General features: G+C 35.1%; 2 protein-coding genes and 1 pseudogene across 3 annotated transcripts in view; 1 reads left to right on the top strand and 2 right to left on the bottom strand.

Moving 5' to 3' along the window:
* Positions 1–385: 385 nt before the first annotated feature.
* Positions 386–2792, top strand: LOC128189556 (tripartite motif-containing protein 42-like; annotated as a pseudogene).
* A 781-nt stretch (positions 2793–3573) lies between these two features.
* The window catches only part of LOC128187011 (inactive pancreatic lipase-related protein 1-like), a 41908-nt gene continuing 27691 nt past the window's right edge, over positions 3574–17790 (bottom strand). Inside the window, exons 1-7 of one of the 2 annotated variants that reach the window (XM_052857032.1) lie at positions 8969–9035; positions 8081–8132; positions 7369–7685; positions 6750–6990; positions 4684–4800; positions 4219–4341; positions 3574–3873 (exon numbers count right to left, since the gene is read on the bottom strand). In XM_052857032.1, coding sequence (XP_052712992.1) covers positions 3635–3873; positions 4219–4341; positions 4684–4800; positions 6750–6990; positions 7369–7685; positions 8081–8132; positions 8969–8971 — 1092 coding nt within the window. In that variant the 5' untranslated portion in view covers positions 8972–9035 and the 3' untranslated portion in view covers positions 3574–3634. Of the gene's footprint in view, positions 3874–4218; positions 4342–4683; positions 4801–6749; positions 6991–7368; positions 7686–8080; positions 8133–8968; positions 9036–17790 lie in introns of those variants that run through there. The other variant, XM_052857033.1, reaches the window with a different exon arrangement.
* LOC128187010 (pancreatic lipase-related protein 2-like) lies at positions 12153–15632 on the bottom strand. Its single transcript, XM_052857030.1, has 6 exons — positions 15581–15632; positions 14511–14827; positions 14055–14295; positions 13700–13816; positions 13179–13301; positions 12153–12444 (listed from the first exon to the last, which is right to left on the bottom strand). The coding sequence occupies exons 1-6, from the start codon at positions 15621–15623 to the stop codon at positions 12206–12208; spliced, it is 1080 nt and encodes a 359-aa protein (XP_052712990.1). The 5' UTR covers positions 15624–15632; the 3' UTR covers positions 12153–12205.

The following is a 17790-nucleotide window of genomic DNA, read 5'->3' on the forward strand; positions in this document are numbered from 1 at the left end:
CACGGACTAGGATTTTTCAGAGTTTTGGAAAGTAACCTTTTTCCTTTCTTTTTTTTTGCTTGTGAAGATTTTTTGGATGGGTCTCCCTCCCCCCCCCCCCCCCCTACTTTTAAAAACGATGCTACGTGCCTGATAACTTCTAAACGAAATTCTGGAAAAATCCTCTTAACATCGTTTAAAAAAGCACTCATTACATTCAAGTAGCAATAACATGCATCCTGGGAAAACGATACCTTGTTAACGTCGAGTAACATATGGGCTTGAAAATCAAATCCAGGCCTCTTCACCTCCCTCCGAAAAAAAACACGCACAAAAAAATCAAATGACCTCGCATTGTTACAAGACTTGGATAGTCAAACATCTTTAAATAAATCAGCTCCTTTCGCGGATGGAAACGCACAAATTCAAAGGGGAATTCGGGAATTTTTTTGCTTCATCCATGTTTTGAAATATAATGCAAGGAATTACTGCAGTGATGTACTTCAAACAAGGGCCTGAATTGAAGAAAGGGATTCGCCAACTGTGTTTGTTCCCATCTTTCTCTGTTTTTCTGAGAATCCCTAAGTTTCAGGAATTTTACTTTTCCGGAGCAAATCGGTTAAAAGGTATCAACCCAATTTTTGTAACCTACATTTACAGTTTCTCGGTCGTCCTCTTTTGGTATGAGGAGAGTTATCTTCCGGGTTTGCTAAACATGATTAATTTATTGTTCATTTAAAGACAGTCAAATCTAAATCAATGAATGATACACGTATTACTGGTTGTTTTTTTTAAAATAGAAACACAATTTAACGCAACACGGTTTATACACATTCCTATGAATTTCTACCAATAAGTCATGGAATGTGTTGTTAAGGGTGATAAAAACGTCTTAATAAACCTGTTGTTAATGTATACGTAAGTGTAGAATCCATTTTAATTACAATCCAAAAGACAAGCTAGCTCGTTGCATTTTGCTCTCTCTAACTTTCTTTATTTTTTAAATGAAGGTTATGGACCCAATAAAAGGAGCACAGGATGTCATCAGATGTGACGTCTGCTCAGACAAAGAGCGGGAAAAATCCCCGGCGGAAGTCCACTGCAACACGTGTGACACTAACGTCTGCAGCCCTTGTGTCGCCAGGCACATGTCATTTGATAAATCAAAGAAACACGATTTATTTCTCTTTGATTTTGAGGACACAAAAATTATCTTGCCTCCATGTTTCTTTCATCCCCAACTAAAATGCGACTTGTTTTGCAGGAAATGTTTGATTACGATTTGTCTGAACTGTTTTCTCTCAAATCACAACAACCACAGAATTGAAGTACTAACAGAGTTGTGTCAAAAACTCTGTGTGGATATTCAAAACGAAACGAAGGAACTGCAACAGTGCATCATACCAGCTTTTGAAAAAATGTCATGTGAGGAGGATGAAAATCTCAAGAAATTGAATGAAGCTTACGACAAATTGGAGTCATCAATTGAGGAGCGTGGCAAAGTTCTTCATAGAAGAGTTGATGAAGTTGTATCCAAGTACAAAACCAACGTCCAGCTGAGGAAACAAGCTGATGCAATGATTCTTTAACTGCAGAAAGAAAAAGTAAACGAAATATTGTCAAAAGCAAAACAAGCTGCTGTCAAGAACGAAGCTCTTTTAAAGATAAAGAATGCTTTAAATCTGATTGCACACAGATCGGAAAATGACAATATAGGTAAAGTTTCCTCTCTAAGAATCGTCATCTGTTCTGATTTCACACCAAAGCCAATTCCCGGAGATCTTCTTGAAAATGTCTTTGGAGAAATACCAGATTTTCAGGTTCCGTTGGACATATTAGAGCATATAGCTAATATTTTTGAAGAAATGTGAATCTAAACAAGTAGCCGCTGTTGTTGCAACTCCGGACAGAGTGATTTTTACATTCTCTTCTCCCTTTGAGCACCTTTACAGAATAGCTCCAGATTGTTACATATGGACAAGTGGCAACGAAATAACATTTAGATGTTTAAGTAGGCATCCTCTAAAATCTGACCTGGCTTCAAAATTGACATGGCTCCACTTTTAGCCTGGCCCCAAACTTGGCCTCTTCAAAAATTTTTGGCCTAAAATATTAATTTTCTTTTTTAACATTATCATGCATAGTTTTTTTTAAACTGAATCTTTATTGATTTCTCAATAAACTGAAAATTTAATGATTTTTTAGATGTATATGGGATAATCTTATCCCATAAATCATGGGGAAATTTTTTTTATTTATATTCAAGTGACCTGACTAATTGAGATTTATAGTACTGATAAGTATATATCGTCCTCGGACTTCGTCCTCGGTCGATATATTCTCATCAGGTCTATAAAACTACGTATTGACCTCATTGAAAGGCTATGTATGTTTTAGCAAAGAAATAGTTTGTTAAAATGTGTTTGAGGCCAAAAGCGAGGCCACGCCAACTTTGAGGTCAGGCCAGGATAATGGGCCCAGGCCAGCCAGACTAGGTTTTAAAATATGCCAAAATACACAAACTGTTATTAGAATATTAAAACAAACTATCATTTTAAGAGACTGGCCTGAGTAAAGTATTGATAAAAACATCAATTTGCTATCTCTGTCAGTGTGCAACGCAGTTTAAAATTGCCAGTTTGCTTCATTACTTGTCAACATCAACCAAGCCCAAATTTCCCTCACCAGCAGAAATTCGATACCGGCCTTTGTTGATTGGCATATGCTTAAACCTGGCCTTGCCTCCCTCACCTTTGGCCTCAAAATTGGCTTGGCCCCAATTTTGGTCTGGCCTCAAATTTAGGCCTGGTCCCTAATTTGTCCTCTTCAAAAGTTTTTGTCCTCGATCAAATTAAAAAAAAAAATTCATTTTCTTAGATTTAGATTGAATTTTAGATGGGGAAGCACCACATATTACATGTAGAATTATCCAGCAAAGGTTAGCTATGAATTGTATTTTTGATAGATAATGTATCAATAGTCTCGTTCAACCAGACGCTCGGCTGTCTCTGTAAATCTCCGACGAGCACAGAGACTCTCTCCTCGTCGGAGATATACGGAGACAGCCGAGCGTCTGGTTGAACGAGACTATTGTATCAATGGTATAAAGAATAGCAATTGAGTTTAATTTACAGAGAACGGAACACCGTAGTATTTTCTGCTCATCAAACAAAATCATCACAAAGTCGTTTTATTTTAGGAATATAATAACAACATACATATAGTATATCATTTATATTCAAAATCAGAATTATTTGAATTATTCAACAGCCCACATTTAGTTTTCTTTTTAAAGCAAATAAAAAATCATTATTGTCTTTTTTTCTCAAGATGTCCATACATGTCGTTTGCAGGTAAGGACAAGCCTTTAAAGTCTTTGTTGTAAAAGATTGACACAGAAAAATAAAATTGTGTCTACGAAACAAAGTTTAAATCAATAAACCTCACAATTGAGTAATCAAACACTCGTCCAATCGCCGTTGCAGGATTTTAAAAAATCTTTTAATCGATTACCCATCAAAGCAATCAACTCCATTTATCATAAAGTCTGAAAACAAGATCCATGATACATGTAAAATAATTAACACATAACAAAACAATTCACGTTTTATTAAACAGTCAAGCACTAGATACATATACGTACAAACAATAATAATTAGTTTTTGCAATAAGGCGCGGCAGCATTTGTTTTCAGGTAAAAAATCCCGGTTGCCGCTTTGCTAGCATGGTAGCCCATTCTGTTGCAGCCCTGCTGGCAAGAATTATCACAGACTCCGGTGTAGAAGGTCAAGTAGGATTTACAGGGAAACGCCGTGAATTTACAGGACGTGTTAATGGACTCGATGAAAAAGTGGATAGCCCTAGAATGGCTGCAACCAACACTGCTGGCTATAACTGTTCAAAAACAATAGAAATGACAAATAATTATTATGTGTGAAAATGAATGAGTTAACGGTATATCCATAACGTCTTAATTATTTAGATTAGTCGTAAACGGTTATTTGTAATCGACAAATACTGGGTATAAAATATATCATACACTGTTATCAGTTTTGTTAAAAATTAAAAAGTAATTTTGTTAACGTAATCTGTCATGTTGTAATCAACATGTAAGTTTATTGAGCGAGAAAAATATATAAAGTTTACAAGAAGTAGAGAGACATGTTTTATATTTTATAGCAGCAATTCAAAGCTACGAATTTAATTCCATGTAAAGTCTTTTTAAAAATGAGCACCAACCACTTATTTTCCCATTGAACATGTTCCATATGTTGTCCCACCAGTTACGTTTGCACCCCGGTTGATTTCTGCCACCATTGGGGTAAAAGTCAGCATGTCCATTGGGTATCCTGATGCCAAACGCTAAAAAAAAGGGAAAACACAAATTAAAAAGAAAAACTATCTAAAGTCGTGTACATAACAATTAACAAAAGATGTGTAGGACAGATTTAGCTCAAACAAAACATTTATAGACCCGCTTTCAAATTTTATCAATCGAATAATTTCCAAAAGATATTTTGTCAAATATTGTAAAATATTGTAATATTGACAATTCTAAAATGATGATTTTGTATTGAGCATGATGTATTTTACATGGTGGTGTTCCTTACCATCTCAATTTTCCATTTGCAATACAGGTAGGTGCAGAATATGAACCTTTAAAATGTTTTTAGCATACGGAAATGTTTAGACATAATTTTGTACCCATTTCCCATAGCGAGGCTCCGTCTGTATGGATGACGTCAACAAACGCAGCGTCAGAAGGATCCAATTTGACTTCATTGGAATATCTCTCAAAATTCAAACCAGCAGGATCTAGACCTGGAAAAACAAGAGGCCAATAGGCCTTAAAGATTAACACCGCTCGTAAATAGGCACCATACAAGGGTCGAATTGCATGGCTACCGTTTTCTAATTCTATTTTTTAGAACGACCGTATTCACTAGCGACAGTATTCCCTGGTACAGTCATGTTCAGCTTTAACGGTCACCTGAGTACTATAACCTAAACACAAAATTGTGAAGGAGTATCATACATTTCATCCCTGCATGCCTGAATTCTTTTGGAAAGGACTCTTAATCTTTTATTTTCGCACAAGACCTATCGCTCGTATCAGAGTGTATGACCTTCTACTGAAAAAAAGCACAGCTTCCATCAACTTAATTTAATTAATTTAACTTAATTTAGCCTATCATACCAAAACAGGTGAAGGGTCAACATCTTCATAATTGTGATAGTTTCACAAAGGAAAGGATATTTTCAGTAAAGCATAAATTTGTCCGATATACGAGTACAAACAAAAGAAAAAAATACAAGCCTGTGAGTAGATATGAATACTTCCTTTAAAGAAATGACGTAGACCTGTGTTTTTCCCCTATGTGCTATTTATAGATCCTATAAGTGTTAATGCAGAAGTAAGGGTATCGTGAATGGCAAGCGTATTTTACTCATTATACATGTATGTATTTCAAATTAACAACTGTTAAGCATATTAAAAATCAAGTTGGATATTTAATTAGGCAAACAATAACGACCACCTAGTTCTCAGCGGACATGCGCAATGAGGTCGGTTTGCTCTTCCTTCATCAATATTCATGAAAAGGTATATTTTCCTGGCAGGAAAATAAACAATTAAAAATCTATATCTTTGTAACGAGATGGAATTCACCCTTGTAATTTATAGATTAAGGATAACTTTTATAAGTAGACAAACACATGCGTTTTCACTGTCATTCAAAATTGACGCAAATTATAGCGTGTATAGCTTTAAGAAATTTAAAAACTGTTTTTGTTTCAATTGATAAATAACTTGCATAACTATTTTGATCTTACAGCTTCTAAATTACATTATATTTAATTATTAATTACTAAATATGAACAAGCAAAGGTAGGAACTCCATTTTGAAGAGGCAAGGGCAGATAACTCTATTTACTGTTACAATCCTCTTCCCTGAACTCCTTTCAAATGCTTTCACAATATTATATCGATGACTTTGATGGACAGCTTTATTATTTTTCTTTTCTAAACATGTGAATTAACTCATTTCTTTCATAGAAATTCCTGAGCAGAGTAAAATAAGACATATATATACCCCTTCCCAGCCATAACCCTTGCCATACATGCAGGTGACAAGAAATATTAAAGATGACAAGATATTTTTTTTCTAAATATGCACGCAGTTTGTTTTTATTCCGTGTTCTGTGTCTGTAGAGAAGAGCATTTTTTAAAAATATTCTGTGCATTGACATTATATGGCCATATTGCCCCCCCCCCCCCCACCCCTCCGACCTGAACCCCTACCCAGGGACCATGAATTTCACAATTTTGGTAGAGAGCTTCATGGACATCATAACCCTGCATTCAGTTTTTTTCCTCATATGTGTGGGAATAGAGAAGAAGATTTTTGAAAATTTGGTTTTTTGATATTTTGCCCCGCCTGTGCCCCCAGGGGAGGTAGAGCAATGAATTTCACAATTTAGATTTTTCTTACCATAGAGATGTTTTACACCAAATGGTAACATTTGGCCTTGTAGTTTTTAAGAAAACGTTAAAAATGTAAAATTGTTAACGCACAGACGCGCGACGACTGACGACGACAATTTGTAATAGGTCACATAAGTGACTCAGGTGACCTATAAACCCATACTTTTCCTCAGTTGCTGTGTACATATACTCTAAGCATGAAGAATGAAAACGAAAGCGAATCTCATGTCTAATCCCCATGGAAGAGCTATCTCCCTAAACTGATGAACACAGTACCATAACGTACCAGTGATTCTGCCAACTTGACCAAAATGGCGTAGCTCTTTTCCGGCGTACCCCATGATCTGGGCACCTAGGCTGTGACCGATCAGATGAACATAACTGGGAGACACTCCGGCATTCTTCGTTAGGGCCTCCACCATTTTCCCTACCGTGGCCCCAACCACGCGAGTGTTCGCTGTTGACTTGTCGTAACGGATGCCTCGTGTACCACGTGACCAGTCCACGGTTATCACGTTCAAATCATCCTAAATAGATACGATTAGTTTAAACACATTACTCTACAGATTTCAAAAAAATTCGGAAAAAAGTACTAACAATGCAAAATGTTAGTTCTTTACTTTATGATAAGATTAAAGAAAAGGAAGCCATTTTTTTTAAAGTGAAGTGGGCTCTAATTACTACTTTATAAACAAAGGCGTCGTAACCGGGGGGAGGGGGCTCAACCCCCCTTTCGCAAAGTTATACATAACCATAACCATAACCCAGAAACCCCTTTTTTATGGAGGGGAGGGGGGGTGTCAAGATTTCTGACAAGTGTAGCTCTCCCCCCCCCCCCGCCCCCACTTTTAATTTTCTCGCCACTGATAGATACACATGTATCTAAATCAGTACTGCCAACCAACTTTGTTCAATAGAGTGTCCTTCATTTGCAAAGCCCATCCAGATTTTACGGTGTCTGTGAAACCATGGGTAATGAAAATAGTCCGTCGACTGCCCACGAAGCTGGAGCTTGTGATCGTCTGGGGCTGGTAAGGTTTGAGTATCTGTCCTTGATCGTGGTTTTTCCTGGTGTATAGCCTGAAGGTTATACCGATTGCATCAGGCGAGGATGGGAGAATTCCCTTTGCATTATGAAATGGAGGTCTGCTTCGGAAGCACCCAATATGTGGGTAGCAAACCTTGCGGTTGAAAACTTTCATAACTGATGATATCCAAAAACCTTAAAATGAAGAGAAAAAAAACTTATTTAAGATACTTGCAAATTTAAAAGGTTAACATAGTACGTTTTTTTTGTAGTGAGTTAAGCTAATATATTTTTTCCACACGAGACAACGTCCAATTTAAACTAAATGCTAATTCTCGTTTTTAGAATTTTGAATTTGGGAAACTTTGACGACAGTGAAAACAAAGCCTAATGATTAAGGCCCAATGTCTCAACAAGCTGCAAGTTTATTGCAGTTACATATTGGAAAGAATTAGATCGCGTTTTAGTCTCATAGATACGTAATGTAAAATTGACTATGATTTTTCGGAATCGGACATTCCATTCCAGCATGCATGAAGAAGGCCGTCATGCTCTAACCTTTTTAACATTCGCCCTTTAACTATACTCACCATGTACCGTCGTCAGGAAGAGAAGGAAGATGGCGTTTGTCATCGGGAAATACTGAAGAAAAAAATATAAACATGAATTTATAACAGGATGATCGACAATATAACTGATATAGACTGATAGCTCGAGATTCATTTCTACTATGGCAGCGAATCCACGCAATTAGCCGGGTTAGCACTGTACATACTATTAGTACAGTTGATTTTAGCTGCAGATCTGTAGCTCCCGGTCTGAACAAATTCAGATGGACAACCTGGGTGCAACAGTTCCAAACGTGTTAAAAAGTCTCAATTAACGGCGCACAAAAAATGCCCTAGTTTTGGTCGATTATAGTCATACATACAACTTTAATTTGTATAATGTTCCTTACATGTCCACACGATAAAACAGCTATAGATTCCCCTCTATTGTTATACACAAAAAAATCAGACGCCCCTTAAAAAAAAAATTTTGTCGACATTGTAGCACCAGAAAAGAAGGATGATGTTTACTTCCGGTACATTTTACTGACTAGATAAGTTATATTAAAGATGTACATGTCTAAGTAAATATAGACATTCTGTATATAGTTATTAATTAATGAATGGAACATAAATAGACCTCTGATTGACGAAAGAAAGCAGGTATCATACGACTCGCTGCATGTGTAGTATAGACTTGCTATATTCTAACGCGTGAAATATACGACTCCGTGGAGGTTTTAAATTTCATGAAATAGCGCTTTACACAGGGTAGCATTTTGCTGCATACGACAAGGTGTATACAACTTATTTTACCGTGTAAACTGACCTTTATTCAAATGATCAAAATGTATAAATCACGCAATTACACATTTGCTAGTTTTTGTCAATGTTTTAAAGTCATGATTAAAAATATAACAAAAATCTTACCATGATTTGCAATTCGAGTTTCCATCGAATGCAAGCCCAAAGCGCCTTCACGGTATTTATAGTACAGAAGGTGTTTGACGAGTTGCATCTATTTATAGAAAATGCAGATGGTGTTTGATTGGCTGATTATCGCGTGGCAATTTCTGCTGTGTTAGCTTACAGGTAAGACCCCAGTCGGAACTTCTCTGGTGTCTTACACAACGATCAGTCACCTAGAGACCAAAGGAGTTCCTAATGTGAATACTATTTGACTTTCAGTTTGCGGTTAAAAGTATACACTTAGTGGAAGTCTGTTTCTCATAGTTGATTTAAGAATCAAATATTTATCGATTTTAAACTAAACTTTAATTTTCTACAATCACCGATGGAATAGAACAGGTTTGGCTATAGAAAATACATGTACTTTTTAGCGCAGGCTGCAATTCCTCCCCACCCCCTCCTAAAATGACACGAATGACCTTCGTTCGCTTTAATATCGCTCAATCGGTACATCTGTCGACATCGATGTGGAATAAAGTACATTGTAATTAAAATTCTTTCATCAGTTTAGAATTTTCAAAGGACAAGAGCGTACAAGGCCTGAAAAATCCCCCCGTAACCAGGATTTTGAAATGTCATATGAACATGTGTAAAAACCTTTACATTTGAAAGTGTACATAAGGACATGTACCTTTATAATGTAGAACTGCGCTTTCTGACAAATAAATATTATACATTAATACATGTAAATGCACTTGGTACTTAGTTCCTTTGGTTGATTTGTTTGCTTTCTAAACATTACAGCATGATCTCTTATCTGTGCTAGCGCTATTTTTATCCGACATTGTATGTAAAATGAACATTACGTAAATTTTTGTCTTTATATAAATGGTATAAGATATTTTTTCATAATAATCCAGTAAAAAGGCAAAAAAGGCAAAAAAAAATGTTTACTTAAATGCAAATGAATTAAAAATAGAACGCCGTCTATACGATTCGAACACCTTCTCAATCGAGAAGAATGGAGTACGAGCCTCCGCCTATCCCATTGAGCTACGTTGACACATTAGCGTATAGGTGAATAAATTTAACTGTTTGACAATAATTAATAAAGTAAAACGATTTTTGGTTAAAAGCACAAGTTTGACCTATCATGGGTCTAGACTCCATTTTAATAAGTCAATGATAAAAATCAAAAAAAAAATTATACTTTAAATAAAAGTACTTTTAGGATGGAGTCGAGACCCATTCATACGTAAATTTTGCAATTTAGAACAGTAAATGATCCAAGATTTGGCATAAAACGATGTGCAGCTTAATTTGGAAATCTATAATTGTCGTGTTTATAGAATGAAAGCACAGTATTTACTACCATCGTGAAATTTATACTAAAAACAATGCATACATGCCAATAATTAATATTCAAATTTAAATTGAAATTCTTCCGTCTTCATTGCTCCAAGAGGGGGATATACAACGCCTTGTGCGCCCCTGTCCTTTACATTATTTACCCCCCAAAAAACCCAATTTAAAAATGTTTGGAAAGGTAAAAATTTTAAAATCCCCAATGGGATTCGAACTGATGACTTACAGATTCGACGTAAACCCTCTCTTTACCTCAGTTGTTACTTTCTTCTCAAGACGTCCATACAAGTCTTTTTCAAGTTGAAGAACAAGATTTTGTTGAAAAAGATGCACAAAAATGCATAAAAAATGTTTATACGATATAAAGTACATGAATACGATCATTTGATAATAACCGTCGTCATTTAGGAAAATTTTGGAAAAGGTGATTGATCTGATATTGTATATTAGAGCACATGTACATTTATTATAATCATAAAATTATGGCTTTTTTTAATCCAATGTAGGCGAGGATGAAAGTTGATTAAAATACTACATATGATTAAGACATTTGTTTTATGCATGTCTTGTCGTTGTTTTAATTATAGATAGATTTTTAATTTTACCAAAAATATTGATAATGCACGTTTTCAGAATTTGAATTCAAATGGATAAAAAGGAAGTAAAGTAAAAGAAGTCTGATACGGTTAACCGTGTTCTATAGTAATCGGCGGGGGTTAGATGCGATTGACCGATTGTCAGATTGGATCAAGTCCAGTATAAGACAAAAATAGTGCTTAAGGTGCCCCATTACACCTTGGAAAAGTTTCTCAAATCAGCAGAAAATTACTGGATTATGATAGAAAGCATGATGAATAAGAAGTACATATGTCAAATAAGCGAAAAAATGTGCAATTTTAGTTAAAAAATGATATTTTCAAAAATATAATTCAGTAAACATAAACAAATGCCCCAGGTGGATTCGAACTCATGACCTGCGGTTCACAAGCCTGATACTTTAACCACTGAGCGATGACGATATACATCTGAACCGATTGATACAGTTTAACAAAACAATTAAATCGCCATCTTGTGACGTAGTGTCTTAAAAAGTATAAGTCTCGGTGTAGTGAAGTGAAGTACCTTAACTTTTGCGTAGTGATACAAAATTTTATTTTGATTTTTATTTGTGTAGCGATACAGTGTCTTTTTTATATCTATAGTGGGTTTAAAATTCTTAAAATATTGTTAAAACAAATTAATTTACTTCCAATTTCCAGGCACCTTTGTGGATTAAGGACCACATATAATTCCGGGCAAGATGTTATGACTTATGATTCGCTCTTTCGAGATGTTTTTAAATTAGGCACCGATTTTGATTGTTATTAGTCGCCATCCTCAGTCTGAATTCTTGTATGCCGATACCCCAAAAAATGAAACGAAATAGAAGAAATCCCCTGACATGTGCACTTTAAACTGATGGTATTACTAACTTATAAACTAATTAATGTTCAAAATGTTTCACAAGGCCACGCATTGGGCCCACACTTGCTTCAGCACACAAAAAATATAGAAAAACGAAACAGGTAACACCTTCAATTAGATATACTACGAATGAGCTTTTTTTTTATCAAGGTTTGCAAGGTATATATAAAATGAAATTGTCCATTTTTGTTAGAAAATCTTTTTTAATCAATTAAGGGTTACTGAACCACCAAACACTTATCTAATTACCAATGCAAGGTTTAAAAAAAACTAATTTTTTTTAATAACGTTTAATCATTTACCCATCAAAACCTATCACCTCATTCGTGTAGTTTGTATAAAATATGTATGATGAATTGATTAAATTGAAAAGAAAAATTGTTTCATGTTTTATTAAACAATGGAGCACCAGATACATATATGCAATCATTAGTTTTTGCAATAAGGCGCGGCAGCATTTGTTTTCAAGTAAAAATTCCCAGTTGCCGTTTTGCTAGCATGGTAGCCCATTCTGTTGCAGCCATTCTTGCATGAATTATCACAGGTTCCGGTGTAGAAGCTCAAGTAGGATTTACAGGGAACCGCCGTGAATTTACAGGACGTGTTAATGGACTCGATGAAAAAGTGGATAGCCCTGGAGTGGCTGCAGCCAACATTGCTGGCGATAACTGTGCAAAAAGAAAACAAATGACAATTATGCGTCAAAATAATTGAACATGTATACGGTATTTCTAAACGTTTTAACTTTGTTTATTTAAAGACTATTTAAATTAGTCATAAATTTGTAATCAACATCTACGGGGTATAAAATACATTGTATATCAAATTTTGATGAAAAATTATTTTTATTATGCCCCACCCACACATTCACGGATCAACTCCACGGTTCTACTACGGAATATTTTCCACGGTTGACACCGGAAAATCTATTGATATGGAGTTAGTACGGATGCACTACGGAATGGATACAAATTGATACATACGATTTACTAAGGATTTATACGGAGTTAAAACGGACTTCTACGTTCTAAAACGGTTTAGTAAGTTTTTCTAAGGAAGTACTACGGTGGTTTCATCCGTAGTGGAATTTTGAACATGTTCAAAAATTGTCGCAGCTATACAAACTGTGTTTGGATACGATAACAGACGGAAAAGCCACGGGTCAATACATATCGCCACGAATGATTCCGGGTCGCTTCCGTAGCTAATCCGGCATTTAATCCGTGAATGTGTGACTGGGGTATTAACGTAATCTGTCATTTTGTAAATTTTTAATTTATTGGGTGAGAGAAAATATAAAGTTTACCTAAAGTAGATGGCGGGTTTTATATTTTATTGGAACAATTATTTAAAGCTACGGATTGAATTCCATGTAAAAAAAAAATTAAAAATGAGCACCAACCACTTATTTTCCCAGTGAACATGTTCCGTATGTTTTTCCACAAGTAACGTTTGCACCCCGGTTGCTTTCTGCCACCATTGGGGTAAAAGTCAGCATGTCCGTTGGGTATTCTGATGCCAAATGCTAAGGAAAGAGGAAAATAAAGTTAAAAAAAACTACATACAGGCATTTAACAAATGGCAAACTGTATATGACACATTTAGCTTGAACAAACACTTATAGAGGCATGACACATCTCTATACTGTGCACAATAAACAATAAAAATAACCTAATCATAATGGGTTTAGCACTAGCGACTGATCTGCAAGTCACGAGTGCGAAACCCGCTTTCACATTTTATCTCTCGAATAATTTCCTATAGACATTTTGTCAAACTTTGTAAAAAAAACTTTTTTTTAATGAATATGATGTACTTTCATTCATTTTGATATTTTTACATGCTGGTGTTCCATACCACCTTAATTCTCCATTTGCCAAAAATGTTTGTAGCATACGGAAATGTTTAGATAAAATTCTGTACCCATTTCCCATAGCGAGGCTCCGTCTGTATGGATTACGTCGACGAAAGCAGCGTCAGATGGATCCAATTTGACTTCATTGGAATATCTCTCGAAATTCAAACCAGCAGGATCTAGGCCTTAAAAAAGATAATTTTCTCCAGTTGTTATGTACATGTACATCGCTTAAGCATGTAGAATGAAAACTTTAATTTATCCGCATAGTATACATTTAATTTTCTTGTGTAATGATAATATCATAACAACAAAATATCATAACAACAACAACAACAACAACAGAACAACAGTAATCTTCAGCGACACCCTTGATATAATAAGTTGTCTCCGTTAACAGAAGTACACTGTACCTGAACTTACCAGAGATTCTGCCAACTTGACCAAAACGGCGTAGCTCTTTTCCGGCGTACCCCATGATCTGGGCGCCCAGGCTGTGACCGATCAGATGAACATTACTGAGAGACACCCCAGTATTCTTCATTAGGGCCTCCACCATTTTCCCCACCGTGGCCCCAACCACGCGAGTGTTCGCTGTTGACTTGTCGTAACGGATGCCTCGTGTACCACGTGACCAGTCCACGGTAATCACGTTCAAATCATCCTGAATATGACCAGTTACGATGATACAATTGGTTTAAACACATTTTAATCTACATATTACAAAGAATATTAAAAATAAAAGTTCCAAGAACGCACTTGTTCTTTTCTCTTTATTATACGACTAAAGAAAAGGAGCGAAATAAAAACTGCGTTCGGCTCTATAAATTATTGCTTTATATATATGTAAATGTATGTTTATCAGTACTGCCAACCAACCTTTTTCAATAAAGCGTCCTTCATTTTCAAAGCCCATCCAGATTTTACGGTGTCTGTGAAACCATGGGTAATGAAAATAGTCCGTCGACTGCCCACGAAGCTGGAGCCTGTGATCGTCTGGGGCTGGTAAGGTTTGAGAATCTGTCCCTGGTCGTGGTTTTTCCTTGTGTATAGCATGAAGGTTATACCGATTGCATCAGGCGAGGATGGGAGAATTCCCTTTGCATTATTAAATGGAGGTCTGCTTCGGAAGCACCCAATATGTGGGTAGCAAACCTTACGGTTGAAAACGTTCTTAATTGATGATATCCAAAAACCTTAAAATGAAGAAAAAAAAACTTATTTAAGATACTTGCAAACGTAAAACATAGTACGTGATTATTTTTTTATGTAGTGAGTTACGCTAATATTTTTTTTTCAAACGAGACGACGTCCAATTTAGACTAAATGCTAATTCTCGTTTTTAGAGTTTTGAATTTGGGAAACTTTGACGATAGTGAAAACAAAGCCTACATTTGTAATGGGAGGATTCCCTTCCCATTATTGAATGGAGATTTGCTGCTGAAGCACCCAATATGGGGGTAACAAACCTTCCGTTTGATGATTGATGATATAAAAAAAACCTTGAAATACGAAAAAAAAAATCTTATCTACAATACTTGCAAGCATTCGACGTGATATTTAAACGTATTCAAACCATTTGAATATTTTTATGCAGGTAATACATTTTGTTTACACGAGACCATGTGTGATTTAAACTACATGCAAATCCTAATTCTCGTTTTTTGGAATTTGAAAAAAAAGAACTATAAATGGAAATATCTCTACGAGCAACCTTGACCTGCTGACGATATTAGAACGAAAGTTTAATATTTAATATTGGGCTCAATAATTAAACAAGCTGCAATATTACATGTAAATTGTAATATAAGTAACAGTGAAATCGCGCTTTAGTCTCATAAATACGTAATTAATATAAAATTGATTATGAATTTTCGGAATCGGATATTCCCTTCCAGCGGGAAGAAAGCCCCCATGCTCTAACATTTATAACATTTAACTATACTCACCATGTACTGTCGTCAGGAAGAGAAGGAAAATTGCGATTGTCATCGGGGAAAACTGGGAAACAAATATAAACATGAATTGAAATGATCGACAATATAATTGAAATAGGTTGATAGCTCGAGAGTGTAAATACTAGTAGTGCGGTGGTCTGTAGCTCCCGGTCTGAAAAAATTAAGATGAACAACCTGTGAGCTACATGTATGCGTGCTAAAAACTGGCGCACAATTAAGTCCACGCGATAAAACAGATATTATTTCCCTTTATTGTTATACGGTAAAAAGAGAAACAACACGCCCCTCTCGAGTTTTTGTCGACATTAATGCACCAGAAGAGAGGGATGAGGTTTACTTCAAGTACATTTTGCTGACTGAATAACTTAAATTATAAATTTACACACACATATATATATATATATATATATATATATATATATATATATATATATATATATATATATATATATATATATATATATATATATATATATATATATATATATATAATCATGGAAACAAATCATGAAACAAATGGACGTTCAAACCCCAGGCCTCTGTTTAGCTGGCAAAAGAAGGTATCATACGTCTCGCTGTACAGAATAGAAATGCTCTATTCGAACGCGTGAATCACATGACTCTGGGGAGGTTTAAAGAACTGCGAACGCTAACGCCCGTTTCCCGCCTACATTTTACATCCAAACATTTCGGAATTCCTGTCAGATATTCAAAAACTAAGTTTTCTACTAAAAAGTATAATCAAATCCTAATCAATTTATATCAAAATAAAATTTGTAATCAAATTATTCATTTTTAAACAAAAGTTTTGCTAACACGGGGTCTAAAAATTTTTTCATTGAAATCGGTCTCTATAAGTGAGGAAAATATTATTTTGTGGCCAATATGTGCATAAAAACTTAATAATTTCATATTTACGATATAAATAAAAGTAAAATTTCATATAAATTCATATCTGTTAATTAGTTTTCAAAAATTTACAAAGCAAAATTCTTTTTTTGGAATGTATTGCGGTCTGTCGACATATGCCCCCCCCCCCCCCCCCCGTGAAACAACAAACCCTTTGGTAAAAATATGCTAAATAACAATAATTAAAACCCCTCAAAAAGAATTTGTTTCACGGGGGGGGGGGGGGGGGGGGGGGGAGAGATGTTTCAAAAAATATTTCCGTTTTCCGTAATTTTCTATTATGAAATGAGCTATTTTAACCCAAAATACAAAGTTACCTCTCTTTATTTGACCAAATCATTTATATTAAATGAAAATATACATAAAATTTTTAATGCTTACATTATTATAAAAAAAATTAACTTTAATTAGACAACTTTCAAAAAATGACTTTTAGTTAGGCGGCTAGACAATGCTATCGTTCGCAGTCCTTTCATGAAATAGCGCTGTACACACGGTATAATTTTGCTGTATACGACAAGGTTTAAACAATTTACTTTACCGTGTAAACTAGTCTTGCCTTTATTGAATTATCAACATTTGTAAATCATGCAATACATATTCATCTGTTTTTAATAATGTTTTAATGTCAAAAATTAAAAAACAATTGTCCAAAATCTTACCATGATTTGCTGCCGAAGTTTCCGACGAATGCACGCTTAAAGCGCCTTCGCGGTATTTATAGCACAGAAGGTGTTTGACGAGTTGTGTCTATTTATAGAAAAATACGCGCGTTGTTTGATTGGCTAATTATTCCATGACAATTTCTGATGTGTCAGCGTAAAGTAAAGACTCTAATCGGAACTCCGCTGATGTCTTACACAATCAACAATCACTGAGACACCAAAGGAGTTCCGATTTGTGAACACTAAAACTTGAACACGTGACTTTCAGTTAACAGTAAAAAGTATACACTTAGTGGAAGTCTGTTTCTGATAGTTAACTCAAAAATTTAAATATCCATCGACATTTAAGCTAAACTTTAATTTTCTACAGCCATTGATGGACTCTTATTCACACAAGCACAACAAAAAATTAAAGGAGCACTACATACTGTTTTTTTTGGTGAACACACAATACCCGCTCCCTCCCAAAAGAAAAAAATAATTATACATAAAAAAAACCCAAAAGACAAATAAAAAGCATTCAAACTTATTTTTAAATTGTCATTATTATACTAATATAAAATGTGCAAAATTTTGATAATAAGATGGGTGTAATTACCAAACATAATACATGTAATTTTTTTTTTC

This window comes from Crassostrea angulata, chromosome 6 (assembly GCF_025612915.1).
Source record: "Crassostrea angulata isolate pt1a10 chromosome 6, ASM2561291v2, whole genome shotgun sequence".
Lineage (NCBI taxonomy): Eukaryota > Metazoa > Mollusca > Bivalvia > Ostreida > Ostreidae > Magallana > Magallana angulata.